The following is a 27,857-nucleotide window of genomic DNA, read 5'->3' on the forward strand; positions in this document are numbered from 1 at the left end:
TGGAACAACGTCTGAATAGCACAACCTAAGTATCGTTGCTGGTCAAGTTCATCCTATCATGTTGATGGTGTATCCCAATGGAGATGGCTTCTTCCAACAAGACAATGCGCCATGCCACTGTGCTCATATTGTGCAGAAGTGGTTTCAAGAACATGAGGGAGACTTTACCTTGCTTAGGTGGCCCCCACATCACCAGATCTCAATCCAATTGAGCATTTTTGAGATGAAGTGCTTTTATAGCCAGATGTTATGTAGGTATTCTTCTCAGTTCTGGTGCTCTCTGCTGGGATCCCAGCTTGGGCATCATACCTCAGAGTTCTCAGTGGCAACCCTGCAGCTAAGATATCTCTCTGGAACTTCTGGAGCTGTCTGAGGGAACCCGGCCAGCCCTCTTTGCTCCTCCCCACTCCTACCCATCTCTATGCGATCTCCACTTTTGGTCCTCGATTATCAGGGTTCTTTCCAGTGAGTCTTCAGTTGATGATTCAGGAAATTTTTCTGTATTTTAGTTGTTAATTCCCAGTTTGGTCCTGGGAGTGTATCCGTGCAGCATCCACTTACTTCAGCACAATTTTTAATCTCCTTTCGTGTGTTTTTTAAAGACTTCCCTATACTTCCCAAAATTTCAGTAAGAACGTATTAATTTATTTTATTAAAAAAAATATATATATATATGATTCTTTACAGAGAGGAAAGGAGAGGGATAGAGAGCTAGAAACATCAATGAGAGAGAAACATCGACCATCTGCCTCCTGCACAGCCCCTACCAGTGATGTGCCCGCAACCAATGTACATGCCCTTGACTGGAATCGAACCTGGGACCTTTCAGTCTGCAGACCGATGCTCTACTGCTGAGCCAAACCTGTTTCGGCTGTATTAATTTATTATTATTTAAATATAAACATTCCCCAACCGGTGATACTCAGTGCGTAGAGGGCTGGCCTACCCCCTGAAGGGTTGCAGGTTCCAACCCCAGCCCTGCTCAGGGTAGTGTGTGTGGGAGACAACTAATCAATATGTCTCTTGCACATCAGTGATTCTTCTTCTCTATCGCCCCTTCCTTCTTTCCTTCCTTCCACTATCTAAAAATCAATGGAAAAAAAATATTCTCAGGTGAGAATTAACAGGAAAAAAGAAAAAGAAAAAAAAAAGATCTTTAAAGAGTGTAAGAGTGTGTGCCATATATATATTACCCCAATGAGGACACATAATATATAAAAGATCAACTATATAAAGATAAAACCACATCTATGTCACACCCTGTTATTAAAATAAAACAATGACAGATATGTGCTACAGTGTGAATGGGAAAAATTATAAAAAATGGGACTAATTTCTCTATGGGTGAGGTTTGTATTTGTCACTTCATTCTACCCAGGGATCCCCTTTCATCTGATAGTATCTCTCACAAGGTGCACCTTTCAGGCTACCTTCTGTGGTCTCCATGCCACTAACTCTTTAGAGAACCAAAACTCCAGCTCCTCAGAGGTAAGTGTTAAAGCTTTGGTTGTATCTCTTGATTTTCTTTCCCCATTCACCCACATAGACTTTTGCACTCTTTTCTTGTTTCATTCTGTACGCCACTGACAGCATTAAGAGTGTACACATGCTAGTGTCTTAATGCTTAGGCAGGGCAAGGTCTTTCATCACTGTGTCAGGGCCACAGGCTCAGGGAATCTGCTATTTAAACTACAAAGTCATGCCGAAACCGGTTTGACTCAGTGGATAGAGCGTAGGTCTGTGGACTGAAAGGTCTCAGGTTGGATTCCAGTCAAGGGCATGTACGTTGGTTGCGGGCACATCCCCGGTAGGGGGTGTGCAAGAGGCAGCTGGTTGATGTTTCTCTCTCATCAATGTTTCTAGCTCTCTATCCCTTTCCCTTCCTCTCTGTAAAAAATCAATAAAATATATATTTAAAAAAATTTTTAAACTACAAAGTCATTTCTAAAAAATTCTGAGCATAATACAATTGCTCTAAAATAATTTATATGTAGTATATTGTCTACCTTGAGACTTTAAAAAGGTCAGTATTCCCCCACTGAGAACACATTATATGTAAAAGATCAACTACATCAAAGCATATCTTTTGTATTTTTAAAGGATCTTTGGGTACAAGTTATAGGCACTAACTGTAGCCAGCAAGGAGAATAGATCTCTATCACAGGACACACACTGTTCTCTCCCACAGAGCTGCTGGGCTTCAGGAAGAATGAAAAATGGAAACTGAAAATGCCCAGGACTCTCTCCAGTCCTCGTCTCTGCTCCTATCTGCAGACAGCATTCTCTTTTTCTCCGATCTTGGAGGACAAAGTGGCTACCTCACTGCCGTGGGGGTCACCTGCTAGTTTCACCCCCTCTAAGTGGCCGACTTGATTTTCTCAACCCAGTTCTAAAAATCTCTGAAGAGCCGAAACCGGTTTGGCTCAGTGGATAGAGTCGGCCTGCGGACTGAAAGGTCCCAGGTTTGATTCCGGTCAAAGGCATGCACCTTGGTTGCGGGCATATCCCTAGTAGGGAGTGTGCAAGAGGCAGCTGATCGATGATTCTCTCTCATCAATGTTTCTAACTCTCTATCCCTCTCTCTTCCTCTCTGTAAAAAATCAATAAAATATATTTAAAAAAAAATCTCTGAAGAGAATCTGATTGACCCAACTCAGGTCTGCAGTCCCTTCTCCGTCCATTCAAATGGTGCCAAAGGCAAAGCCAGGTAGTCATGGCTTCTGGAAGCCCACATTATGAACTGGGGACAGGTTTCAGAGAAGCAAGAACCATATGAGCTAGGAGACACTCCAAATTAATAGACTTATATGTGTACTAGAATAAGACGAGTGCCAGAGAGCATCTAGGGCAGCAATTCCTAAATGGGGGCAGAAGAGGCAGGGAAGTCAACAACTCTGAACCCTAAGAAAGTTTTCACAGTATCCTCCTTATGACATATTTCTAAGGAAGTACCTATAACTTTTATCAGTATTCAAGGCGTCTATAAATTTCCCCCTTTAACCCAGCCAACACACACATACACAGTTAACTAGTCCTATATAATAAAAGCTTAGTGACTGAATGGTAGATTGACCAGAACTACCAGTCGACCAGTCACTATGGCATGTACTGACCACCAGGGGAAGACGCTCAATGCAGGAGCTGCCCCCCCTGGTAGTCAGTGCGCTCCCACAGTGGGAGTGCCGCTTGGCTGATGAAGATGGAGCGGTTGCTCCTGCTGTGAACCCCAAGCCACCTCCTCCACCTCTGGGCTCACAAAGCTGACCTCGGAGGCTGGTTCGTGGTCATTGTGGGACTGAGGCCTACTTCGCTGCCTCTCAGTGCTATTGTCCCCGGGCCCAGCCTCAACTGAGTCCCCTGGAGAGGCGAGTGCTCTGGCTCCACAGAAGATGCTGGTCCAGGGAGCAGTCACAGAGGGCAGGTCCACAGCTGCTCGGCTGACCAGCAGTGCTCTCACAGCGGGCGGATCCTCACAGGCCACGCCCCCCACCAGTGCATGAATCACATGCAGCAGGCCTCTAGTCTATAACAACAAAAGGGTGATATGCAAATTGACCAAACAGCCAAACAGCTGAACGATTGTCCAGATGACCTTTCAGATGAAGCTGGGGCTGTGAGGGCTGAGGCAGCCAGGGCTGAGGCAGCCTGGATTGCGAAGGCCTATTTTGTGCATCGGGCCTCTAGTCCTATCTAATAAAAGGGTAATATACCATCACTTCGTCACCAAGATGGCAGCACCCATAGCCACGAGATGGCGGCACCCAGTCCTCTCAGCCTCACCAGAGTCCCCAGTCCCAGGGGGGTGGCCGCTGAGTGTGGGCAACATAAGCAGCCTGGCCTGGCAGAATGCTTGCTTCATTGTCATACCTGGCTCAGTCTGGCCCCCTGGAGCCAGAGCAGACACGGACAGGGACAGGGGGTGGCCTGCAGCCTCCACGGCTGAGCGCAGGCCTGGAAAGGAGACGGCAGGCCCGCCTCCCGTGGAATCAGCACGGGTCCCTCCCGATTCCCACGAAAGCAGCATGGCTCCCTGCCACCTCCCGGGGAAGCAGCATGGTTCCCACAGGCTCCCACATTCTTAATAATAAGCCATCCTAGTAACGTGAACCAAACAATCTAAATCAATTATATCTAGGTAGTGCAATTAGAGAGGGATGTCTGATTTAACAAAATATGATCGTTAATGAAACACTGAGAAATACTGAATCTAAACGTTTATGAATAGTTCTGAATCCAGTCCTAAGTACACTGCACTTCATAAGACTGTAATTTAAAGAAGATTAAATTAAAATAAACAAAAAAATTGCCAAATTCAGAAAAAAACTTAAAAAATTTTATTTTAAAAATAAATATGGGTGCAAGTTATAGACACTAACTCTAGCCAACAAAGAGAACAGAGGAACAATATTTTGTTGCATATAGATCAGTTTATTTAATTTAAAACATTTTCTTGATTCTGTTACATATAAAATTACATAAAGAGAAAAATGTGAAAAGCAGTGGTAGGATGAAAATAATATGAAGATATATAGGAAAAGCTATTATTTTATATAATTTCTGAGACCACTTTCTTTTACCTTAAGCCCTATCAAAGTGTTACATTTCCCCAATGGTTCTAAATTTCATAAAGAATAACAATTTTTCTATTTCTATTATATTTAAGTTATATGCATTGCATTCTCTTTTATTTTTAAATTTAGAGGTAAAACATGGTGATCGTAAAAAATCAACTTGTAAGTAAAACACATAGATATAATCTTTCACCCACACAACCCCCCAATCATATTCTCCTTTCCAAAGGCAGCTACTTTAACATTTTAGTATGTGATTGTTGTTTTTTGTTTTTTTCTAAAAAGTTACACACATTACTATGATGTAATTTGTGAACAATTTTTTCAAAGGCCATACATTGTATTTTCATGCCTTAGCATGATTTTGAATTTCTCTAAAACTTGATGTTATTTGCTTTTATTTATTTATGTCTTATTTACTTTTCTGTAAGAAGATATAACTTTTCAACAAGGTAGTCAACTCCCCAACTTTTATGTTTTTCTTCAAATGCATCTACTTTCTCAAGACACTGACAACTGCATACTGAACCTGAAACAAGAAGAAAGGGTAACAAGTTAAAACTTCATGAAGAATGCAATCGGGGGTTCTTCTGAAAACACATCAAATGATTTGAAAAACAGTACTGAAGATTTTTCTCTTTTTTTCCTAATAAAAATGGGGTATTACTAAGACAAATTCTGAACTGTGAATGATCACTTATAACACTTAAGAGCCAAACTAAACAAACCATCTCTCTGGGAGAATTCAAATGTCTTCAACATAAGCATACTACTTAGCTAAAAAGGCATATTACAAAAATAAAAGGCATATTAAAGAGATCTCTCCTTTTCTAGGACAAAACAGTTTTCAATAAAATGGTTTCTGACCTTTAAATTTTATACTTCTAGATTGTAGGGAGCAGCTATAGGGTTAAGCCTCGGACTGACCTGTTGGCAAAGCCAGAAACAAGTCCCAGCTTGGAGGGCACAGCCCTCTTAGCATGAATAAACCTGACCTTATGACCCCCTCCCCCCCAGGTTCTTCCTGGGTAGCTAATGGGCTGTGGGAGATGCAGCAAGTGCTGCCCAAACAAGTGAAACTCACAAGAACACTGTAACTATGGTGAACAATACCTTGTTTACCTCTGGCTATAAAATAAAGGCTTAGCTTGCCTCCTGGACATCTCAATGTGGCCTCATCCAGGCACAGGAGATCCACCTAGACCCAGCTTATTTTCTGTCTTTTCTACATCCTTCACCCCCTCCCTCAGGAACACCAAACCCTTGGCTGAGCTGGCCCGGCACACTAGATAATAATAGTTTGATCATAGCTCAGAAAAGCTAACTGTTGGCTTTATTTAAAAAGTTACAGCATACATTCATTACTTACCAAACAGTCTTTTAATTTCATCGTCTGATACATAAAATGGTGGGCCTAGGTAAAAGAAAAACATGGTTAGATCTCATCCTAAAGAGAGATAGATTCTCAGGACCCACTTCTCAGCTATTTCCAATGACCCAGGTACACTTACTCTACATACAACTTGATTAGCAAAATAGGTGAGCATGTGACAGGTTCTGCTGCTGCTTTTCTACCATCTCATACCAAAGCCTGGCTTACTGAGGTGGGTGCCCATCTCCAGCAGAGATGAGGTGGCTGAGCCAGCCATGGGACTTGGGAACACTGAAATCATACGGGAGTTCATTATCAAATTCCCTGGAGTTTTCTTCACTGTCTGGGATATTGATTGTCTCCTGCTTCTGCAAGTCCTACATTCTATACACCCTCCAAATTGCTGAGGGCCACTAGCTTTAAAGGAAACTTAGCTTCCACCCCTCTCTAGAGCTCTCTTCTGAGCACTGCTTGCTGTGTGTTCTTCCCATAGCCCCTTCCCTAAGCCTGCTGTTCAGGAGTGAAACTGAAATCAGATTAGCAGAGCTGATACCTGTCTCCATTAATTTCTATTTTCATCCAATTGTCCCAGATTTAATTAAGAACAACAGGTTTCATCTTTTAATGAGTTTTTAAGATGATTTAAAGAGAAAAAAACACTAACATATATAAATGTTTCTATAACACAGTACTATTTTAAAAAGCAAATTAAACATCAAACAGAATTTTTAGAAATGAAAAGTGTAGTTGGTTTTCAAATCTTCCTGAAGACAAAATTCAGTGATGACAAAAGTTAAGCTTTAATGTTCAAACACATTAAAATGGGTCCAGAAAAAATAGCATTTTACAAATTCAAAACAAAGATTGTTATAAAAAATTCAATCAATAAATTATAAAATTTCATAAATTAAATAGCAATAGTTTTAGAGCTTTTCTTGCACATCTCCTACCTCCCCATGCCCATTTTGACACCATTCTAGAGGGTGCTTGTGTGCGTGCACCCATAGGCACCTGCCCAGATCATCCCCACCACCACGGATGCCATAGCTGCGCTCGCTCTATAGCAAAGCAACCAAAGCTCTCTTCCTCCTACTCATCAGACTTCTCTTTTACATTAGGTTCATCCACTCCTCCCCCTCGTTTATCGTTTGAGCAGAGAATGAACAAAATGGGAATGGAATATGAGAAAAATATGTACCCAGTGGGAAGAAAGAAAAAGTTTATAGTTTCCATTAGCCAAAACTAGACGCATCTTCAAGTATGTGTGTATAAGCACTATACTTCCTGTGGGATAAATTAGGAGAAAATGAATGCTATTCATGTCATAGAATTAAATCAGGAAATGAGGCAATTAGGAAAACAAAAAGACTTTACCTCCATATTTAGTTGGATCATAAGAAAAAACACTCAAGAGGTAGTGAAACCCTCTTCTCATTAGGGACAGCATTATATCTGCATAGCTGAAACAAACAAAAGCACACAGAAAAAGTGCGCGTTAGAATTCTCTTCAAAGGCAAGGCCTGGCAGGGAGGGAAGGCAGCCTCTACTTTCATCTACATCACTGAGCTTATTTCTCCTAACAACCCTGCGAAGCCGATTCTCATTCTAAAAGTCAGAAATGGGTTACACAAATTATGTCATCTGCCTAAACTGGGAAATAATAAAGATGGGTATGAAGATGAGGCCACTTCCAGAGCCCCTCAGACCAGAAGACTTCACAACGAGATGAGCAGAGACCACTTCCACCCCGATGCACCCAGAGGCCTGGCCACTTCGAACACATTCATCCCAAAGGGCCAGCGGGTGCTGTGGGGCAGACACACTTCTTCCCAGGCTGGTCCCAAAATCACCTGGGCGCTGGCTCAGAGAAAAGATGCTTGGGCTCCATCCCCACAGACTGATTCTGTAGCTTTACTGTGGGACATGGCTTGCTGTAGGGCAAGCATGTCAAACTCGAGGCCCGTAGGGCGCATGCCTAGTTTATTTGGCCAGTTTAAGCCTTTGAGTTTGACAGGCTTGCTGTAGGGTAACAAGTGTCCTGGATGACTGGAACCTCTCCAAGGGCAGATGTAGGAGGTACAGAACACAAACTCCCCCCTCTGTTTATCTGGGGAGAGACAAAACTAATAGGCAAAGATTCAGGGCAGTATGAAATCTGGTTCTGCAAGTCTGGTATAAACCATGAGTTTCTGAAGCAGTTCCTTTGTGGTAGGTGGCAAGGGAGCATGTTACACCATTTCCCAGCCATGTCTGTTTGGTTCAGCGAGAGAACCTCACCTGGATAGGGCCCATCAGGAGCCCTGACCAGGAGCCAGGATCGGGCCCAGGATAGAACGATGAGTGGGACCAGTCAAGTTATTCCACCAGAGAAGGAAATTAAGAGACCCAACAAGGAGTCGCTGGCTAGCTGTGGTCATTGCACTGAAAGCTGGAGCTGCTGTGCTGTGTGGTAAAGAGGCTGAGGGTGGTGAGCAAGTCTGATAGGTGGGAGCAGAAAAGGAGCAAGCAGAGAAAGCTGGGTGGTCAGGGTTGGAGGACAGACGACATCCACACAGGGAGGTAGAGAGGCAGGAGAGAAAGACAGACAGAGATGGACAGCCTATCCAGCTCCGAGGGAGGAGCTTTGTCTCTTGGCACACCAGAGGCATGGTCCGCCCGTACAATGAGCTTTGTGACTTCCAGTTTGCTCCCCACTGTGCTGGGGAGTTTACCCAGGCAAACCAAAGCCCCTGGAGGGACTAACCATAAAACCGATGAACATCTGTAGGGAATGGAAACACCTACAAAGTTAGACATTTAGCATAACTGAGTTTAGTACACAAACATGGTGTTTTGTGGGTACAGACAGGTTTCAGGCGAAATTTTGAGTGGATAAAGGACACCGATGTCACATGGAAAATGCCAAGCAGACCCTGGAAATGTGATGTGCATGTTTGGGAGAGAGAACAGAGCTGGAAATATAAAAATGGTAATGGCAAATGCCATGTCCAATTATTTCTCCAATATCTGGCGTAGGATATATTTAGAGCATAGTAGGAACTGAATATGTATTTGTTGAATAACTGAAAGTAACAGAAGAATTGCAGTGTCATTAAAGGAGCAAGTATAAGAGAGAAAAGCATCCTTAGCCAGTTTGGCTCAGTGGATCGACTGTCAGCTTACAGACTGAAGGGTCCTGGGTTCGATTCCAGTCAAAGTTGTGGGCTCAATCCCCAGTGGGGGGGGGGGGCATGCAAGAGGCAACCGATCAATGATTCTCTCTCATCATTGATTTTTCTATCTCTCTCTCCCTTCCTCTCTGAAATCAATAAAAACATTTTTTTAAAAAAAGAGATGCAAAAGAAAGCTACAATTCCAAATACAAAATGCTACTTTAAGCCAGTAAAAGTCTAGCTAATTATCTAGAATCCAGAAAAAGCATTGCATACTAAAGAAGGCAAAAAATAAATTAAAAAAATAAAGAAAGGAAGAAAAAAATGAAAAGCCAACATAATTAAAGAAACCAAATTACTAACCGTTTACGATCACCTGGGTTAATAGCAACGAATGCTCCTCTATCCCAAATCCTGTCAAATTTGCCAATATTTGTTCTAGAAGAAAAAAAAAGAAAAACCAATTACAACATTTTATGTAAGAAACATCAGATCTTTAACACACTGAACAGTGTTTCCCACGGTGCATGCTGGTACTTCACCAGGTGTGACGGACCTGGGTGGGAAGGTGACACCTGTCTTGCTTCCCCTTCCTTTTACTTATTTATCTAGGGTCATGATAATGTTTTCCATAGTTTGGAAGCTCTCCAAGGACAAAAATAGTGGGAGGTAGGACGTGTTTAATGACTGCCGGCCTCACTGACTTTTTTTTTTTTGTGAGACATGTAGCCTACGATAAAAATAACTGCAGAACAGACTCAAATCAATGCTTTGTGAGTGCTACTACAAGTGGATGGGGGAGAGGAAAGACCTGCCCTCATACCCAGCACTGCCAGCAAGTACTGAGGTTTTTAAAAGTGCAAAGGTAGTATTCAGTCCTACCTGGGAAGATCAAAAAGGTTGCAACAGTACAATGAGATGTTTCCTGAAGAACTCTGTAATGAAAAAGTCAAGAAAAAAAAATTGCTACTTATTAGGAGATATCTGTGTACTAAAGGAAAGAAAAGAGGGGAAAAACAAAAGTGGTGGAGAAAAAAATGCACAATTAAATATAAAGGATGCAATTTTACTATAAATAATGTTTTTATTGAAAATAAATTTTTACTGGAAAACATTTTTTAATGATGTACTTTTTTTAAAACCTGGTTCTTTTGAATCAACTGAAGGAGAAAATAAAGAGAGATTAACCTCATTAACTTGTTAAAATTTAGCAATATCTTAGCAGAGTCCAGTTTAATCAATGACCTGGTAAGCTGATAGAGAAAGGTAAAATATATTAAAAGTTATTCATGAAAAGTGCAGTTGGGGTGACGTCCCTTTGTTCTTTCATTCATTTGTCTAATGAGCATTGCTTTCTGAGTGCTTTGCGGATAGGACCAACCTGGTTCTAGACAGGGGTGTGAATTTGACACGGTCTCTGACCACAATGGGGACAGCCTGGTGGAGCAGAGAGGCGTGGGCACAGAGAAACATGACACTGCTGAACGGCCTGTCCTGTTCTGGTTGTGTGCCTGAGAACTATAGGAACAGAGGGCAGAGCAGGGAACTGACTGGGGAAAGGCTGAACAAGAGGCGGCTTTAAAATGGTGTTGGTGCATCTGCTTACATTACAGGGGTTGGGCTGGGGTGCAGTCAAGGGGGAGTATCATGACACGGATTCCATCATGTCCAGAGGATGGAAGTCAAGAGGTGGGGTGCAGGCAGGGATGAAGGGCAAGTTAGCAAAGTGCATCAGGATGTGAAACTCTTAGATTACCGTATTTTTCGGACCATAAGACGCACTTTCCCCCCCCCCCCAGAAGTGGGGGGGGGGAAAGTCCCTGCGTCTTATGGTCCAAATATAGCCTACACATATACTTTAAAAAAAAAGTTTTTTTACTTGCCCGGCTCTGTGTGGTCTCTGTGTGCTTGCCCGGCTCTAAAATGGTTCTAAATGCTGCTGTTTACTTTACAGGGTTGATTACATGTGTTTATGACTGTGATGTTGGGTTTTAATGCACATAAAATATTTTAGGACACTATTTGTTTCAGAATCTTTTTTTCTTCATTTCCCTTTTCTAAAAACTGGTGCGTCTTATGGTCCGGAGCGTCTTATGGTCCGAAAAATATGGTATATTCTGAAATGAGGTGCCAACAGAGGTTTATAAACACAGGAGGGAGGGTCTTTGGAGACCAGTTCAGAAGTACTCTGGGGGGCTGGGCCTGGAGGCAGGGAGAACAACCAGTGCATCTATCTCCTCCTTCCCTCCCTCCCTCCCTCCTTCCTTCCTTCCTTCCTTCCTTCCTTTCCTGTTAATCCTCACCTGAGAATATTTTTCCATTGATTTTTAGAAGAGTGGAAGAGAGGGAAAGCAGAGCTGGGGAGGAGCCTGCAACCAAGACACGTGCCCTTGACTAGAATCAAACCGGATCCTTTGGTCCCCAGGCTGACGCTCTATGCACTGAACCAAAGGCTAGCCAGTGCATCTTACCTGGACTCACTGGGGAACCTTCAATAGTACTGATGCCAGCCCCACCCAGAGGTTCTGACTTGTTTGGCCTGAGGTCAGACCTCAGACTGGGAACTTTGAAAGCTCTAAGGTGACTTCAAATATGAGGGCTGAGAACCATTGCTCCAAGAGGCATCTGGAAGCAGGACTAACCTCTTTGGACTGAGCAATCTCCTGAGATTCTTAGATGACTGCGAATGGGATGGGAGGAAGCTGTAAAATAAAGTACTAGCAAGCCTCCTAATGTCCTGAGCAATTAATTTCAGTATTTAAAAATGAGAGTGCTTTGTGAGAGACTGAAAGTACCAACAATGGCCAGACCACGTAAGACAAGAGAACTTGTACCCATAAGCTCCCAGCAACCAGTCTGGGAAGCCAAACCACAGCCTGTGCGGTCAATGACTGCCAGCTTCCTTAATTTTTACCCTTCTCACTCAAGACCAACCAGAGGAAGGCAAAGATATAACCTAAACCCCTCACATAGTATGGCCCCTCCAGTCAGTCCCACTTTGGCTTCCCCAACCCCAACAGCCTCCAATCAGGGCACACCCGACGCCTTTGTTTTTCACTATTCGCTTCCCCACTCCCGTGCGTGTCTTCTGAGGCTCTTCCACATGCAAGTGGCTCGCCCCTTTGCTTGTTCACATGAGGGCCTTTACTAGTGTTATTCCCACACTATTACCCCAGTGCCACTGGACCATTCTGGTCATGGGATGACAACTTCCAAATCTATTATTTCCAACCTAAGTGCTGTCCTGCCTTTCAGAGACTTAAAACCATTTGCCAGCTACACCTGTGCCATTCGACAGGTCTCTTAAACTCAGTATCTCCAAACAAAATTCGTTTTTTCTTGCTCTACAACTCGCTTTATTCCCTGCCATTCAACCTGTTATCTATTCTGGAAATACAAACTCATCATCCTCTTGATCTCTCAGTTAATCACTAAATACCCCCAGTTTGACATCCTCATCATTTCTTTAATCCACCTGTGCTCTCTAAGCACTCCTGTCACCCTCCTAGCTCAAGTTTTCAAGATCTCTTTCCCAGACCACTTGTTCACAGCCTCCCACCTGATCTGTGAGGAGGCTCCTTCCCTTCAAATTCACTGCTCTTGAGGCCACAAGGGTCTGTTGACTCAGAGAAAAATCTGACCTTGTCATGTTCCTACGTAAAACCTTGATGCACATGTCCCGCCAGTGTGTTTGATTCCTGGACAGGATACATGCCTGAGTTGTGGGCTCGATCCCCAGTGTGGGGTTGTGCAAGAGGCAGCCAATCGATGATGTTTCTCTCTTATCAATCTTTTTATCTCTCCCTCTTCCTTTCCCTTTCTCTAAAAAAACAAGCAAGACAAAATGGGGGGGACCCCAGAAGTCCTAAACCTGGTATTTAAATAATAATAATAATAATAATAATAATAATAAATAAAACCTTGCTGTACAGTCTGAATATACCAGCTTCGCAGGGCATCTGAGACCATGGATGTGACGCCCTGCCTGTCCCAACCCTATCAGTCACCAAGCTTCATTCAGGAAGCTCCCCCAGGCTGGGTTAGGTAATTTCCTCTCTGTTCCCTTAATACCTGTGCCATTCATTACACTTAACTCCATTTATGACAGCTTTCTCTGCATTTCTCTTTTCTCTTCTAAGCTAAAGGATTCTTTAGGGCAGGGACTGTATTATCTTCTCAATGTCTCATGCAGGATGTGGCTCAAGACAGGTTTCAGAAATGACAATTTATAAATTAAAAAAAAAAAAAAAATCATATAGGCCCTGGCTGGTGTGGCTCAATTGGTTGAGCATCATCCTGTGCACTGAAAGATCACCAGTTTGACTTGAGGTCAGGGCATATACTCAGCTTTGTGGGTTTGACCTCCAGTTGGGGTGAACACTAGAGGCAACGAATTGATGTTTCTCCCTCTCTACCTTTCCCTTACTCTGTCTTTAAAATCAAATAAAATAAGTTGTGCCATGCCAGCACAGCCAAGGGTTCAGCGAGCCTGAGGAGGGGTAGCGAAGGATTGAAGAAAAGACAAAGAGAATAAGCTGGGTCTGGGTGGATCTCCGGTGCATGGCTAAGGCCACAGAAAAAGATCCAGAGGGCAAGCTGAGCCTTTATTTTATAGCCAGAGGAAAACAAGGTAGTGGTCACCATAGTTACAATGTTCTCGTGAGTTTCACTTGTTGTGGCAGAACTTGCTGCATCTCCCACAGCCCATTAGCTACCCAGGAAGAACTTGGGGGGGGGGGGGGGGGAGCATAAGGTCAGGCTTAATCATGCTAAGAGGGCTGTACCCTCTAAGCTGGGACTTGTTTCTGGCTTTGCCAACAGGTCAGTCCCAGGCTTAACCCTATATCTGCTCCCTACAATCAATAATGAGAGAGAATCATAGATTGGCTGCCTCTTGCATCCCCACACCAGGGATGGAGTCTGTAACCCAGGCATGTGCCCTGACCAGGAATCAAACCATGACCTCCTGTTCCATAGGTTGATGCTCAACTACTAAACCATGCTGGCTGGCTGTCCATCAATCTTTTAAAGCCCTGGATCCTTAACTTATAAGTGAATCTTACATACAGTGAATCTTGCATAGTATCCTCATTCATATTGAAAAACATTTTTGTGGGAGTATGGAAATAATTATTTACAAAAAACAAAACAAACCTTGAATACTTTGGCTCCAGGAATTTCCTTGATTGGTTCTTCTGAATAAGAAAGATTCTGCTCCGTAAAAAATTCCCGTATCCCAAGCTCACTGATTTCCACACCGACTACACTATGTCCCCGGTCTGCAAACCTGCATAAAACCATATATTTACACTTAAGTTATTTTAAATACAGTACTAAATAAAAAGATATGCCCAATAAGAGTAAATTTTCCTTAACTTTAAGGGATTTAGATGAATTCAGGTTCATAGAATTTCATAGAACATATAGATCCACAGCAACTGAATCTATATATTTTCAAACCATATGTTATATGAAACTCTGAAAAATTTGTTTATATGACTTTAGGAAAATAATTTTTAATTTTGGAAAATTATTCCTTAAAGTGTTGATTTATTACAAATGGATTTTATTAGAAGAGTTTCTGATTTAAAAGCATCCTTTGGATTAAAAATACTTTCCAATTTCTCTCAATCAGCTCTGTCCATTACAACCTTCAGTGATGATGGACGTGTCTACACCTACGCTGTCCATCAGCCACTAACCACACTTGAGTCTTGGCCAGTGTGATTTAGTTTAAATTTAAATAGCCACCTGCGGCTAGTAGCTATGGTACTGGAGCATATGGCTTTAGAACACTAGCACCATTTCTATAAAAATCTTACAATTTTCATTTACTTACATTCTTATAATTTTCATTTACAATACATTCTATCCAGAAATTTATTTAGTTATCGTATGCAAATAACTAGTATTTTCCTAGTAAGCTTTATAATTACAGAATTCATAGATTTGGAATTCTGGACTCCAGAGAAAACACTACTAGTGGCACAAAATACATAGGCAAAGTATTGATTTTATGTCAAATTAAACACACACGCAATCAGTTCTGCTATAATGCAACATATGCCTACCTAATAATCACTGCACTTCGCAAAATCATGCAATAAAAATCACAAGGCTCATGGAGAAGATAAGGATTGATGAGCAACATTAAACACTTTGTCATAATGTAATATTATTCAGCTACAAAAAAAAAAAAGAAGTGTTCCCATTTGTGACAACCAGGGTGGACCTTGAGGGCATTATGCTAATTGAAATAAGTCAGAAGAGAAAGACAATTACCATATGATTTCATTTAAAAATAAAAAACAAATTAATTAACAGATAAAGCGAACAGATTGATGGTTGCCAGAGGCTGGGGGGCAACAAGGGTGAAGGGTTCAAAAAGTACAAACTTCCTGCTCTAAAATAAATGACTTATGGGGGTGTAATGTACAGCATGAGGATATAGATAATGTTTGTTTATTGGAGTTCCAGTGAGTTTTATCAACCATCTTTTATGAACTTTATAATCAGCTGAGGGTAGTCTTCTCATCATCCATCTGTTTACCACTGCAGATAAGCCTCTGCTGCTGGGGGGGCGGGGGGGGGGGGGAAAGGGGGGGTTTCCTTTTTCTTTTCCACGGGTTCTTTGATTCATTCTGCCTTATCTATGGATTCACTGTCAATCTCAGTCTCCTTTCTGGTCAGTGTCTTCACTTTAATTAACATCTTCTTCCAATACTGGGTCTGCACACGGATAAACTGCTGCTTCCACTGCTGTGGGGGGTGCTGCTACTCCCCGGCACTCTAGATTGTTCTCATCACTTATGACATGGCAATAAGACAATCTCTGAATAAAGTTAATATTTTTCATGCAGGTAGTTTTCAAAGTAATTCTTTTTTCTGGTTCAGTCAACTGAACCAGCTTGGTTAGGATCAAGTCTAATCATAATAGTTTAAATGCCCTCAATTTCATGGGCACAGTTAAGCCACAGCAGCCATTTTACAAATGCTCTCAGCTTCAAGTACTTTGCACCAAGACAAGAAAGTGAGTTAATGTTTATCTGCTCTTACCATTTCATCTCAACTGCTTTCCCACAAAGAGGGAAAAATACCCTCAGTCCATTCTCGCCTTTGAGGAAAGTATCCAAATGCTTCTTTAACAGCCTGGGGAGGAAGACAAAAAAATTTAAATTAGCCAGTGCAGGGGAAAGGACTACAGCTGTAGGACGCTAAGTACTTTTCATGCATTATCTCACTATCCCCAACAACTTTACAAAGCAGTTAGCATTAATTATTATAATCCCCGGTGGACATAAAAAGAAACAGGAAGGTTAAGTAACTTGCTCAGTAACATAGCTAACTTAAATCTGAGGCTGTCCTGATGAGTAATTAAAAATAAAATACGAATTTCTTTGGTTGATGTTTTCAAACTTATTACTCTCTCCAAGGCATATGTGTATGTGTTTACCTGTGTGTGTGAGATGCAGGGGAGACGCTGGGTGCACTGAGCTTTTCAAGCTGTCTAAAAGCGTACTCAGGTCTCAGAAGGAGCTCTGAGGAGTTGTAGCTATTCTTGTAGTTAATTCCTCTGTAAGAGATGCAGCTCTTCTAAGGCCGTCCACATGACAGAGATAACCCATTCAATGATTCTGGGAGGGTGCCCCCACTACCCTCCATGTGCAAATGCAATCAATAATAATGTTGTGGGGAGGGCAGGTGGCTAACTGGAACAAGGAAAGTCTGACATGACCACTTGACTCAGCATTGGCCTGAGATTTATTGTCGCTGCTTCGAAGCCTACTGCTGCTACTAACACGTGGCTCAACATGCTGGTTCACTTGCTAATTGCTTTAAACTTTTCTTCCCCTGTACATATAATACTTTAACATTTGAACACATGTTATTGGATAGCAAAGTAATAACACCACTTTTCAGTATAGATACAGGCATTCATGTCACTTAAGCATCTGCTGCATGTATAAACACGCATGTCCGATACCAAGATGCTACAAGGGCTTAACAAAAGTCCTATTTCATAAACCTAAGATGCCTTCAATTGTAAGTCACACCATTATTTATACTCCAGGGGAAGAGAAAGCATTGCTAATCACCTATGACATGACATAGAAGGGTTCTGTTTTCAGAGATGCTAACATGTGCATCTTAAAAATCAGTCAAATAATGTGTGCCTATGCTGTTATTTCTATTGCCAAAGTCAGTCTCTGATAGAGCATTTCTCTGTTATATACCAAACATTTCTTACTGGTGTCCTTGTTCTTGATGAAAAGCAATTTTGCGCTCCACCCACTTTTCTTGCCATTCTTCCAGGGTTAATATTCGGTTTTTCTGTACCTCAGTATCGGGGTACTCTTTAACATCAAGTGAAGTTCTTGTATCATCCATAGTTTCGTAGGTACTGTTGCCTTACAAGCAGATGTCTCTAATGCCTAAGTGGAAAATATTTGCAATGCTGACATTTAAGGGCACTGTAATTCTCTTGAAGAACGAAATAAAAACTATTTTCCTCAGAAGTATGGTTCTTAAAAAATATTTCAACATCTCAGGAAAAGCCATACAAAAATTACTTACTTTCAGAAGCAACCTCATCTTACACATTAGGAAAGATCTTTAAATGAATTGAATTACATTTTAAAATTAGAATAAAAGGGTTTAAGTTAGGAAAAGGAGAAAAAAACAAACAGACATTTCATACTTTATAACTTTTGTAAACTTAAGGTAATTTTTTTCCTAGCATCTCCCTCTTTAAAATTTAAAAACAATTAATCTTTGTTGTTCAAAGTATTACAGATGTCCTCCTTTTCCCCCCTCATTGACCTCCTCCACCCTGCCCACAAACCTCTAGGCTTTCCCCACACTATAGTCTATGTCCAGGAGTTATGCATATATGAATATAAGTTCTTTGATTAATCTCCCCCACCTCCCTCTGAGATTTATCAGTCTGTTTCATGCTTCTATGTCTCTGGATCTATTTTGTTAATCAGTTTATTCTGTTCATTAGATTCTATATATGAGTCAGATCATGTGGTACTTGTCTTTTTCTGACCGGCTTATTTTCCTTACTACAATACTCTCCAGGTCCCTCTATGCTGTCTCAAAGAGTAAGAGATCCTTCTTTATAAGATCTGCATAGTATTCCACGATGTAAATATACCACGTATTTTTAAATGTTTACTTTTTTTAATCAATGCTACAATGCATGCAATTTAAAGATTCAACAGTTATGTAAATAACAGCTCCCATTCCCAACCATCTTTAACTTTTATAGCTAAGTCTTGAAATTTAACTCTATACTCAAAATAACAAGTGTATTTTGTATCTTCCTGCTTTTCATTTCTAGGTAGCTTCTAGAGAAGATAAGCAGTTAGCCCTCTTTCAACTTTCCAACACACACACACACACACACACACACACACACACACACACATACCCTTCTCATTTTCCCTGTCCTTTCAAGAGACATAGCAGATTTTTGATTAAATATATGGAGTACACATTGTTCTGACTCAGTAAATACTTTCCACAGCTTAGTATTCTGTGATTACTTTTAATTTGCTGTACAATATTTTTTATTCTGTAGTTAATAACTGTCTTACTTTTTTATTTATAAAATTTCTACATAGTAGTTTGGATTAATTTCTATATAGTAGTTTGAATTAGTATGTTATTATTGGTGGTTCTAATTTAATTATTTTTTTCTTGAGAATAGCAAACAAAGCATAAAAGCAGGTATTTCAGGAAAAATTCCCTTTAATGCAAATTTTGGCTTTGATGTGCTTAGAATTTAAGGCACATTCCTTGTAATTGGGAATATAAATTCACTTCTCAACAAATAGTTGTTAACAAATGACTTTTACAAGGCTCTCAGAGTTTTTTGAGAGGTTAGGGGCAAGTACCTGATATTGGGTATAGAAAAGCAATGAAGTATTTTTTATCTCCATGTTCAGCTGAAATTTTGGGCTTGAGATGTCACTAAGCAGTTTTCTATTTAAAACAAAAGGAAAGCAAAATTTTATCATAGAGGCAGGGCAGGATTTTATGACCCTATCCCTCTCACACAAACTTGAAATGTAACTGACCACCAGGAATATAACCTAATCAATTCTGAGAAGATTAAGTTTCTTAACTTGTTCACCTCCTTTTCTGGAGAATTAAAAAGTTTCGATCTAAAACAAGATAAAACCGCAAGTTATAAATATCAGGAAAGGCAAGTTTCACTAGTATTTCTACCCATACATGGAAACAAATGTGCCAGTTTGGTCGCTGATTTTTTTGCGGGTGGGCCCCCACCTTTAAACAAAAACATGTTACTGCTTCTTAAAAATTTTTGCTAAATTTCCTAAAGTACACAAATTTTAGGAGTATGGCTCAGCGAACTTTTACATAGGATTTTTACACCTGTGTTAACACCAAGCAGCAAGACAACACTTAAAGCACCCCAGTTTCCTTACTCCACCCCCCACCTACATCACCCCCAGTGCATCCCTCACTATTCTGGCAAGTACTTCTCTTAACAATCACCGATTCACAAGAATGCTTTGGTTTAACTTTCCATAACGGACTCACAGCAAGCCCCTTTACTTCCCTGCCTGGTTATTCTCGGATTTCACTCTGCTCCCTGCACCCCATTTCGGGATGCGCAGGGCTGACGGGGCTGTGCATCCTTCCCAGGCCGCCGCTTCCGGCCTCCCATCCCAGCCTCGCACCCGGCGAACCATTCATCCCACCGCAGCCCGCGCCTCCCCGAGACCTCAGGCACCTACCGCGCGAGCCGCCCGCTGCCTCACGGTCTAGCTGCGAACCGCCACGGGCGGGCAGGTCAAGGCCTCCGCGCCACGCCTCCGCGGCGCCCCGCCCCGCCCCGCCCCCGCCTACGACCAGGCCCCGCCCCCGCCCCCGCCCCCGCCCACCCCGCCCCCGCGTCCAGCCCTCGCGCCTGCCTCCGGCCCCGCCCCGCCCCACACCCCGGCCCACCCCGCACCAGCGTCCAGCCCGCGCGCCCGCCCAGGAGCCCCGCCTCCCCGCGCCCCGCCCCCTCGGTCCCCGCCCTGGCCCCGCCCCCTCCCTGGACGTCCCGCCCCGGCGCCAGCCCCCGGCCCAGCCTCTCACCGGCGTCCAGGCCCCGCCCTCGCCCTCCCCGGCGCTCCGACTGGCGCGGTGGCGGAAATGGGCAAGGAGGGGCGAACCTCACCGCGAGGGCGAAGGCGGAGCCCCGACTCCTCCCTGCTCCCGCCGACTCCTCCCACCCCGGGTCACGCCGTCACAGGGGCGGAAGCGGCGGCGGCGGCGGCGGCGGCGGCGGCCGAGCGGGGGCCGCGGCTCGCGGCGCGGATCGTGCAGCCTGGTGCGCGCGGCGCGCGGCTCGGGAGGGGCGCGGGCGGCCCGGGGCGGAGCGCTCCGCCTCGCACGCCCCCGGAGGTGAGGCGCACGCGGCTTCGGGGCGCCCGGAGGGGCTGCGGCGGATTTGGGGTGTCCGCTCTGCACAAAGCAGCTTGGCCGGGGTGCAGACCCTTCTCCGCCCCCTGCGCCGCGCCCCCTCGCCCAGGTGGGAGGCGGATGGATGCCCTCGGGGCTGATCCCTCCCTCTCGGGATTGGAAGCGGGGTGCGGGGTGGGGTTCACGGCTCGAGGGAGAGAAATTCCCGGGCCGGGGTGCTGCGGCGGCGACGGGGTTCCCCGATTCGTCGCGCGGAGGGTCTCTCCTAACCCTGCACAATAATTCCTTCCTCTCCAGCGCCGCCGTTTCCCCGCGACCGCCCGCACCGTCTCCGCGCGCAGGTGAGCCCCGAGCTGGTTGCTTCTCCGACTGCGGAGAACAGACCCAGAAAGCTGCTCGGAGAGCGAGGCGGCCGCGGCGGGCACCAGGGGACGCTGGGGATCCCTCCCGGGGACTGTTAGAGCCCTGACACCGGGGCGGGTGTGCTGCGGTGGGGAAAACCCACGGCACCCCTCCCCCCCGAGGAGGAACTCCCTGGCTGGTTCTCGGCCGGGAGGGTGGCGGGGAGGAGCCCGCACCGCCCTGCAGGTGTCCTGGCGAAGCTCCAGCGTGGCCACCCCGCGTGGAGGCTCGATGGGCATTGCCAGGTGCTGGGGTAACTCCTCCCGGGCCGGGAACCCGGAGCAGGCAGCCCCTTTGCGGTGGATGTTAGTCAACAACCTGGCAGCTGGCAAGTGAAACAGGAAGGAAGGGGAAGGCCCAGCTGTAGAAAGTTGGGGTTCAGTGACATGGAACCTAGCCAGAGGCCCAAGCCTTCCCTTGGTTGAGCGCACTGAAGTCCATAGACCAGCCCATCACTCCACATTCACACACAACTCAAGACTTTTGTGTTTTGTTTAGCTTTTTTTTATTATTTAAAGCTATTTTAGTGGGAGAAAGGCATCGGGAGGGAAGGTTTCTTAAGGAGGCACATGAGAAAATGACCATCAATAATTAATAGTTTTTCAGACAGGGAAAGTAAAGCATTCAGGACTTGGAACAGGATCCATATTTTGGAAAATTGTGTTAGTGTGGGTGCAGTAAGGTACTAGTCCTGCTTTATTTTAAGTGGCCAAAAGGGAAATTCCTGTTTCTGTTGTCTGAAGATGTTTGTAGTGTTTGTTTTATTCTTAGAAATGCTGATGCCCCTACAAATTTTTATTCTAACATGGAGTCATTTTGATACTTATTTTTATGAATGTGTGTGTTTTTTAAAAAGTTTTTGAATAATTCAGAAAAAAACCCAATTTTTAAATATTACATTAAAAGAAAACCAAGGTTCTGAATTTAAAATTAGGGAGACGTATGCTTATAAAATTATATAGAATATGAATCATAATGAGTAAATTTAAAGTTAGACGTGTTTATTAATTTGAAGAAGCATGTGAGAAAGCACTTCCAATATACTAGTTTGTTTTAATGACACTTTTGATCAATATTTCTAGATTTTATCTACTTTTAAATCCTCATTCAAGGATATCTTTTTATTGATTTGAGAGAGAACGACATCAATCAGTTGCCTCCTGATTTCGCCCAGACCTGGGATTGAAACCAAAACTTAGTTTTGTACCCTGTACCCTGTACCCTGGGAATCAAACCCACAATCTTTCGGTGTGTGGAATGATGCTCCGACCAACTGAAATGCTTGGCGAGGGTTCCAAGATTATAGTCCTTCCAACTTTACTTGAAATTTCCCTACATTTTAAGCCCCAAGAACCCAACAATAGTGAAAATACAGAAATTACAGCAAGTGTCAATAAAGGATGATGGCACATGAACTTAATCGTATAATGGTGAAAATGTACCACCCTAAAAATCTTCAATTATATTTTCCCCAGACAACACAGACTTAATAATGGCTTTTACAGCTAATGTATTCGTTTCCTCTTAACCATTTCTTGATTTCCATCATTTTTTATTGAAATTAAAATACATATTTTCCAGTATACAGTTGGACTTAAATGTTTGATGAAATTTCTGTGCTTTTTTTGTTTTTAGAATGTTTGCTTTCGTAGGGTTAAGTGTTGCATGAACCTAGGATGATTATGTTCATAAACCCCACATTAAATAAAATATTTACTTATTTTTAAAATATATTTTTATGATTTCAGAGAGAGGAAGGGAGAGAATGAGAGGGATAAAAACAATAATTATCAGAATCCTTATCTGCTCCCTACCAGGGATTGAGCCCCCAACCCAGGCATGTGCCCTGCTCAGGAATAGAACCGTCACCTCCTGGTTCATAGTTCAATACCCAACCACTGAGACATTCCAGCCAGGCTAAATTCAAATATTTTTGTGGCAATACTTATGTAGTAGTATACTATACAATTACAAACACTATATTTACATATGCCTTTTTTGTAGTTCACTTTTTGAATAACGTGGGATATATGTTTTATTCAAATTGATTTGTTACATTGGACAGCATTTTAAAATTATAAATGTGGTCCAGAAAGCCTTCTTTGGGCTTAGGTAGTAGTATTTTTAACATCATTAGTGTTTTATCCATCTGTATCCAGAGTGCCATAGAACTAAATGACAACTTATTTAATGCTCAAAGAACTATAATGCATTTCAGAATATATGTAGAATTTATGTGTTCACAACTGACATGATGGTTTTGAGAAAGTGAATAGTGATTTAAAAGTGAGTTAAAGTTAAAATCATCCATAACATTGGTGTCAAGATTTCTCAGAGTCAATGTAGATAAAAAACTAAAAAGTTTTCACACAATGTTAATAATCTATTAAAAATACTCTAGGAGCATTAGCAGAACTCACATGTAGGGAACAGTAGGATTACAAGCCCCTCAAAGCTTTTCTTCAAGATGAGGATCATATACAGGCATACCTTGTTTTATTACACTTCAGAAGTGTTGCACTTTTTTGCCGATTGATATCAAGACCCCCACCAGAAAAAGATCAGGACTCACTTTATAGTGTTACTCACTTCATTATGGTGGTCTAGAACCAAACCCACAATATCTCCAAAGATATGCCTATGTGTGGAATTTGTATCTAATGATAATACTTTTCCACTTTTAAATTTCTTATCTATAGGTGTGTTCAATGTGATATTTTACATGCTATTTTGTGTGAGTGTATGTGTGTGTAGTAAATACAGTGGATCAGAGGAGATGTGTGATAATTGTAGAATTCACATATCATTCAGTATTTACTTCTGTTAAGCATTTTTTCATTCCTTATCTAACTTAATTGAAAATATACTAATTTGATAACTCAATCTTTCATGGTTACCATGCAATATTTTTCTTCTAGACTTCTGTTTTTTAATGTTTGTTTAGCCATGCTGTTCTTAGACTAGTTTGAGAACTTAAAAAAAAAAAATTTCTAGTGGAAGATACAGTAACTGCCCTGGCTAGGTAGCTTAGTTGATTGGAGCATAATCCTGATAGGTCATGGTTGTGGGTTCAATCCCTGGTCAGGACACACAAGAGACAACCAGTTAATGCATAAATAAGTGGAATAAAAAATCCATCATTCTCTCCCTCTCCCTCCTCCTCTCTCTATTTAAATCAATTAATAAATTTTAAAAAATTAAAAGATACAGTTAACTAACCCATATTCCTATATTTGGTGTGCCTGAGGTTTATTTGTTGGGGTTTTACTGAGTAGGAATGAATGTGTTTTGTTTGTTTGTTTGTTTTTTGTTTTTTTAGTATAATAGATAAAAATTCAGGAACTGCTAAGAAGACATAGTAAGATGGAGAGAGAGAGACAAAAACGAGGTGTTTTTACTCCTTGAATTTTACAGTGTGATTTGTCTGTTGGTCACTTGTGTAGTGTTTTTCTATATTTTGTATTTTTAAATGTATATACCAGTAGTGGATAATATTTATTTATACTTATAATATTCCAGTCCTGTTTAAGTAGCTCTCACTGATGCTATAATAGACTCTTGCCATGGCCATTTTATGTATGAGAACACTTGAGTTCACTTGAAAGCAATGGCTTCACATTCAGGCAGTCTAACTGCAGAGAATATATTATTACCTAGTACTGTATAATAACTGTTCTAGAATGTTGGAGGTATTATCAAATGCTAATGTTTAATGGTTTAAATTTTTTTCCCCTTCAGATTATCTGGTACAATGGCAACTGCACGTGGGAGAACAAAGAAAAAAGCATCTTTTGATCATTCTCCAGATAGCCTTCCTTTGAGGAGTTCCGGTAGGCAGGTATTACTCATTTGTTCATTCTGTGCACCTGTTTTGAGCACACAGAATTATTTTGATTGGCACCAAAGAATTATAAATGAAAAGATTATAAACTTGTAGTCTAGTTGAAAAATTCACCCCGTAACAGTCACAGTACAGGATGATGAAGAGACAGACTGTAGAAAAAAAGCATCCTGGCAGGGGGGACTGCAAAGATACAGACATAGGATTTGAATGGACATGGAGATGTTCAGAGAACTGCAGCTGTGTAGTTGCCTCCAGGATGTGAGCTGTGGTCAGATCATGCTTGGTGGGAATTTGACATCAGTTTGTAGCTGTTTGGGTGCTGGTGATGGTTTACTTAATGCCATCTTTTTCTGTAGGGCTTTGTTTTCCCCCACTAAAGAAAAAACTGGAATGATGTAATGATTGTCCTAGGTTTGTTTGTTTATTTATTTATTTATTTATTATTTTTTTAATATGCAATTCTGAGAGGGTATCACTGTTCTAAGAAAAAAAAAATTCCCATTTGAAAGTAGCTTTTATTTTGATTGATACAGCTTTTTCCAAAAAAGGCTTGCATCCATTTCAGTTCTCTTCTTAGAGATCTATTGTTAACATGCTGGTTCTGTATTTCAGGCAAGTAGTGAATTATTTGCACAGAACCATGCCAAGGAAATTGCTATATTGTTAGCCCCTAACCTTCTGCCAGGGTGTTGTTAATCTACAAGTTTAGAACATGGAGGTCACATTCACCCTTGGCCACTGTGGTGAAATCTTAACCCCAGCTGGTTCTTTCTTAGGCAAAGAAAAAAGCATCAGAGATGATGGATGAGGATGAGGACGGTGGGTCGGAGAAGAAGTACAGGAAATGTGAAAAGGCAGGCTGTACTGCAACGTGTCCTGTGTGCTTTGCGAGTACTTCTGAAAGGTTTGTTTAGATAAAATGTCTTCGCCTTGTATTCCTGCCTGTGAGAGCGTTCTTTGTGGGAACATCATCCTCAAAGATAGTTTTACTAAAGATAGATACAAATACTGTAAGTCATCTAATAATAGAGACATTGCCCGAACATTCTGTACATACCGCACCCTCCTATATGATCCTCCTGTAGACATAGCCATATCAGCTCTGCACAGTGGCCAATCAGTGTCCTCCGAACCCACCGACCGTAGCTGAGCTACTTTTACTTTTGTGAGTTGAGAGTGGAATAGGGTCAGGGATGGGGACACAGCAGAGAGAACTGTGAGCTTCCTGTAGACCAGCAGGTGTTGCAGTTTTTGCTCACATTCTCTAGGCTTCCATTCTCCCTCACATAATGTACCTCTTTTTCCAGCAGACATAAACAGGTCTCATGGAGGCTCTGGGGCTAACGGCACTTCCCATTTTTATTGGGATGACACAAGCTTGCCTTTTACTCCCAGAGAAGAATCTTCAAGATTAAGATTCAGTAAAACTTGGAACACAAATCCCATTTTTTTAATCACAAAGCATGGTAGTGGTAGTCTTCACTGTGGCATTAGATTTCATTCTTTTACTACATTATTGACTGTTGGACAGGTCCTCTTTGCCAGATTGCCTGCTCAAGGGTTCTATTCCAGCTGGCCAGATTCATTCACTACTCAGTATTGGGACAGATGTTCTTACTAGAGACCATACTTCTCTCCTTCACCCACGTGCAGCTTGCAGCAAGCACAGTGATATCCCCTGTTTTGTGTCATAAAACTCTATCCCTGCTCCAGAGAGTCTTGATAAAGTTCTTAAGTCTCAGGCCCTTGGTGTACAACCAGCTAGGTTAGGTCCTCTGGTCTAAATCCTTGTGTCCTCACCATGTGTTATCACCTGTCAATCATCCATTCCACTTCCCCTGTTATTACCTACTGGTTGTGAGGATTATAAAGAGAGAATGCAACATGGGCTCATAGGAAATGCTTGATACATGTTTGTTTTTTAAAGTGAAGGAGATAGGGTTGGTTGGGAGGGAAGGGAGAAATCTATTTTGGTGAAACAGAGGGAAAACTTTATTGTTATTTTTGCTAAAAGAAAGGAGGCAAATAAAAAAAAAAAGGGAGAAATATTATTTATTACCAAAGCTGCATGTTTTTTCTATTTTCAGATGTGCCAAGAATGGCTACACCTCCCGATGGTATCACCTCTCCTGTGGGGAGCATTTCTGTAATGAATGCTTTGACCATTACTACAGAAGGTCTGTGCTCTCATCGTCGGAGGTTTCTGTAGTGGAGGGGGTCAGATGGTTAAGGCTGAGGCCACAGGCTTTCTGAATTATTCCACTGTTGCCTACAGGCTTTCTGAATTATTCCACTGTTGCATCCATGCCTCCATTGACTACAACTTGCCAGACTTTTATGCTGTAGTTGGCATGTGTGCATGCTTACATATGTGCACATTCAAGGTTTAAAACTATCTGCTTTAATGAGACAGTTATTCTCTTTAGTCTGCAAGATTGGAAAGCTCTAGGAGCTGCTTTACTATTCTGTGACAGTGCCTAGGGGGACGAATGCCAAGATTTGGGGGAAGGTACTGACAAGTAGGGGGAGCTTGGACAGACAGGTAGCAGCTGTCCCTTCCTAATAGTTTTAGATTTTAAAATCGATAGGAATGCACCTTACCTGACAGGCTCTTTTATGGGTACCATACTAATTTCCCCCTCTTCATAATATGACAAGGTCCTTTACATAAGATTTTCTAATCTGCCTTCTGTTTTGAAAACCCTATTGACTTAGCTTGATATATTTATTTTTATTATTTTTCAGCCATAAGGATGGATATGATAAATATACTACATGGAAAAAAATATGGACTAGCAATGGAAAAACCGAACCCAGTCCCAAAGCTTTCATGGCAGATCAGCAACTCCCCTACTGGGTAAAAAGCACTTGTGCACCTAAATGCAAGAAGAATGGATAAAAACACTGATTTTGGGGGAATTTTTCTTTTACTACGTTTATTGTTTTATGTCTGTTGAAGCAAATCACATTTTTTATTTTTGTAGGAAACTTGAACATAGTATGAAAAAGAAACTAAGGACTTATCACCAGCTGGTGGTAATCATTGTTAAGCTTACATATCTCTCACCTTTTCTTCT

At 42.2% G+C, this 27,857-nt stretch overlaps 2 protein-coding genes across 10 annotated transcripts in view; one reads left to right on the top strand and one right to left on the bottom strand.

Annotated features, from left to right (window-relative positions):
* Positions 1-4,324: 4,324 nt before the first annotated feature.
* Positions 4,325-19,963, bottom strand: TPMT (thiopurine S-methyltransferase). Of its 2 annotated transcripts, none has more exons than XM_045584317.1 (9): positions 19,862-19,963; positions 17,344-17,527; positions 16,152-16,244; positions 14,250-14,382; positions 9,978-10,030; positions 9,459-9,533; positions 7,318-7,403; positions 5,941-5,985; positions 4,325-5,100 (listed from the first exon to the last, which is right to left on the bottom strand). In XM_045584317.1, exons 2-9 carry the CDS (start codon positions 17,481-17,483, stop codon positions 4,988-4,990), a joined length of 738 nt encoding a protein of 245 aa, XP_045440273.1. In that variant the 5' UTR covers positions 17,484-17,527; positions 19,862-19,963; the 3' UTR covers positions 4,325-4,987. The 2 variants fall into 2 exon arrangements, with proteins under 2 accessions (XP_045440273.1, XP_036304422.1); XM_036448529.2 differs by lacking the exon at positions 19,862-19,963 and adding an exon at positions 19,665-19,799.
* A 447-nt stretch (positions 19,964-20,410) lies between these two features.
* The window catches only part of KDM1B (lysine demethylase 1B), a 50,260-nt gene continuing 42,813 nt past the window's right edge, over positions 20,411-27,857 (top strand). For 7 of the 8 annotated variants that reach the window (XM_036448519.2, XM_045584310.1, XM_045584309.1 and 4 more), the window contains exons 1-6: positions 20,454-20,516; positions 20,832-20,875; positions 24,675-24,774; positions 25,557-25,684; positions 26,868-26,957; positions 27,526-27,637. In XM_036448519.2, coding sequence (XP_036304412.1) covers positions 24,688-24,774; positions 25,557-25,684; positions 26,868-26,957; positions 27,526-27,637 — 417 coding nt within the window. In that variant the 5' untranslated portion in view covers positions 20,454-20,516; positions 20,832-20,875; positions 24,675-24,687. Of the gene's footprint in view, positions 20,517-20,831; positions 20,876-24,674; positions 24,775-25,556; positions 25,685-26,867; positions 26,958-27,525; positions 27,638-27,857 lie in introns of all 8 variants that reach the window. The other variant, XM_045584307.1, reaches the window with a different exon arrangement.

The sequence above is a fragment of the Pipistrellus kuhlii genome, unplaced genomic scaffold, assembly GCF_014108245.1.
Source record: "Pipistrellus kuhlii isolate mPipKuh1 unplaced genomic scaffold, mPipKuh1.p scaffold_m20_p_2, whole genome shotgun sequence".
NCBI classification, from domain to species: domain Eukaryota; kingdom Metazoa; phylum Chordata; class Mammalia; order Chiroptera; family Vespertilionidae; genus Pipistrellus; species Pipistrellus kuhlii.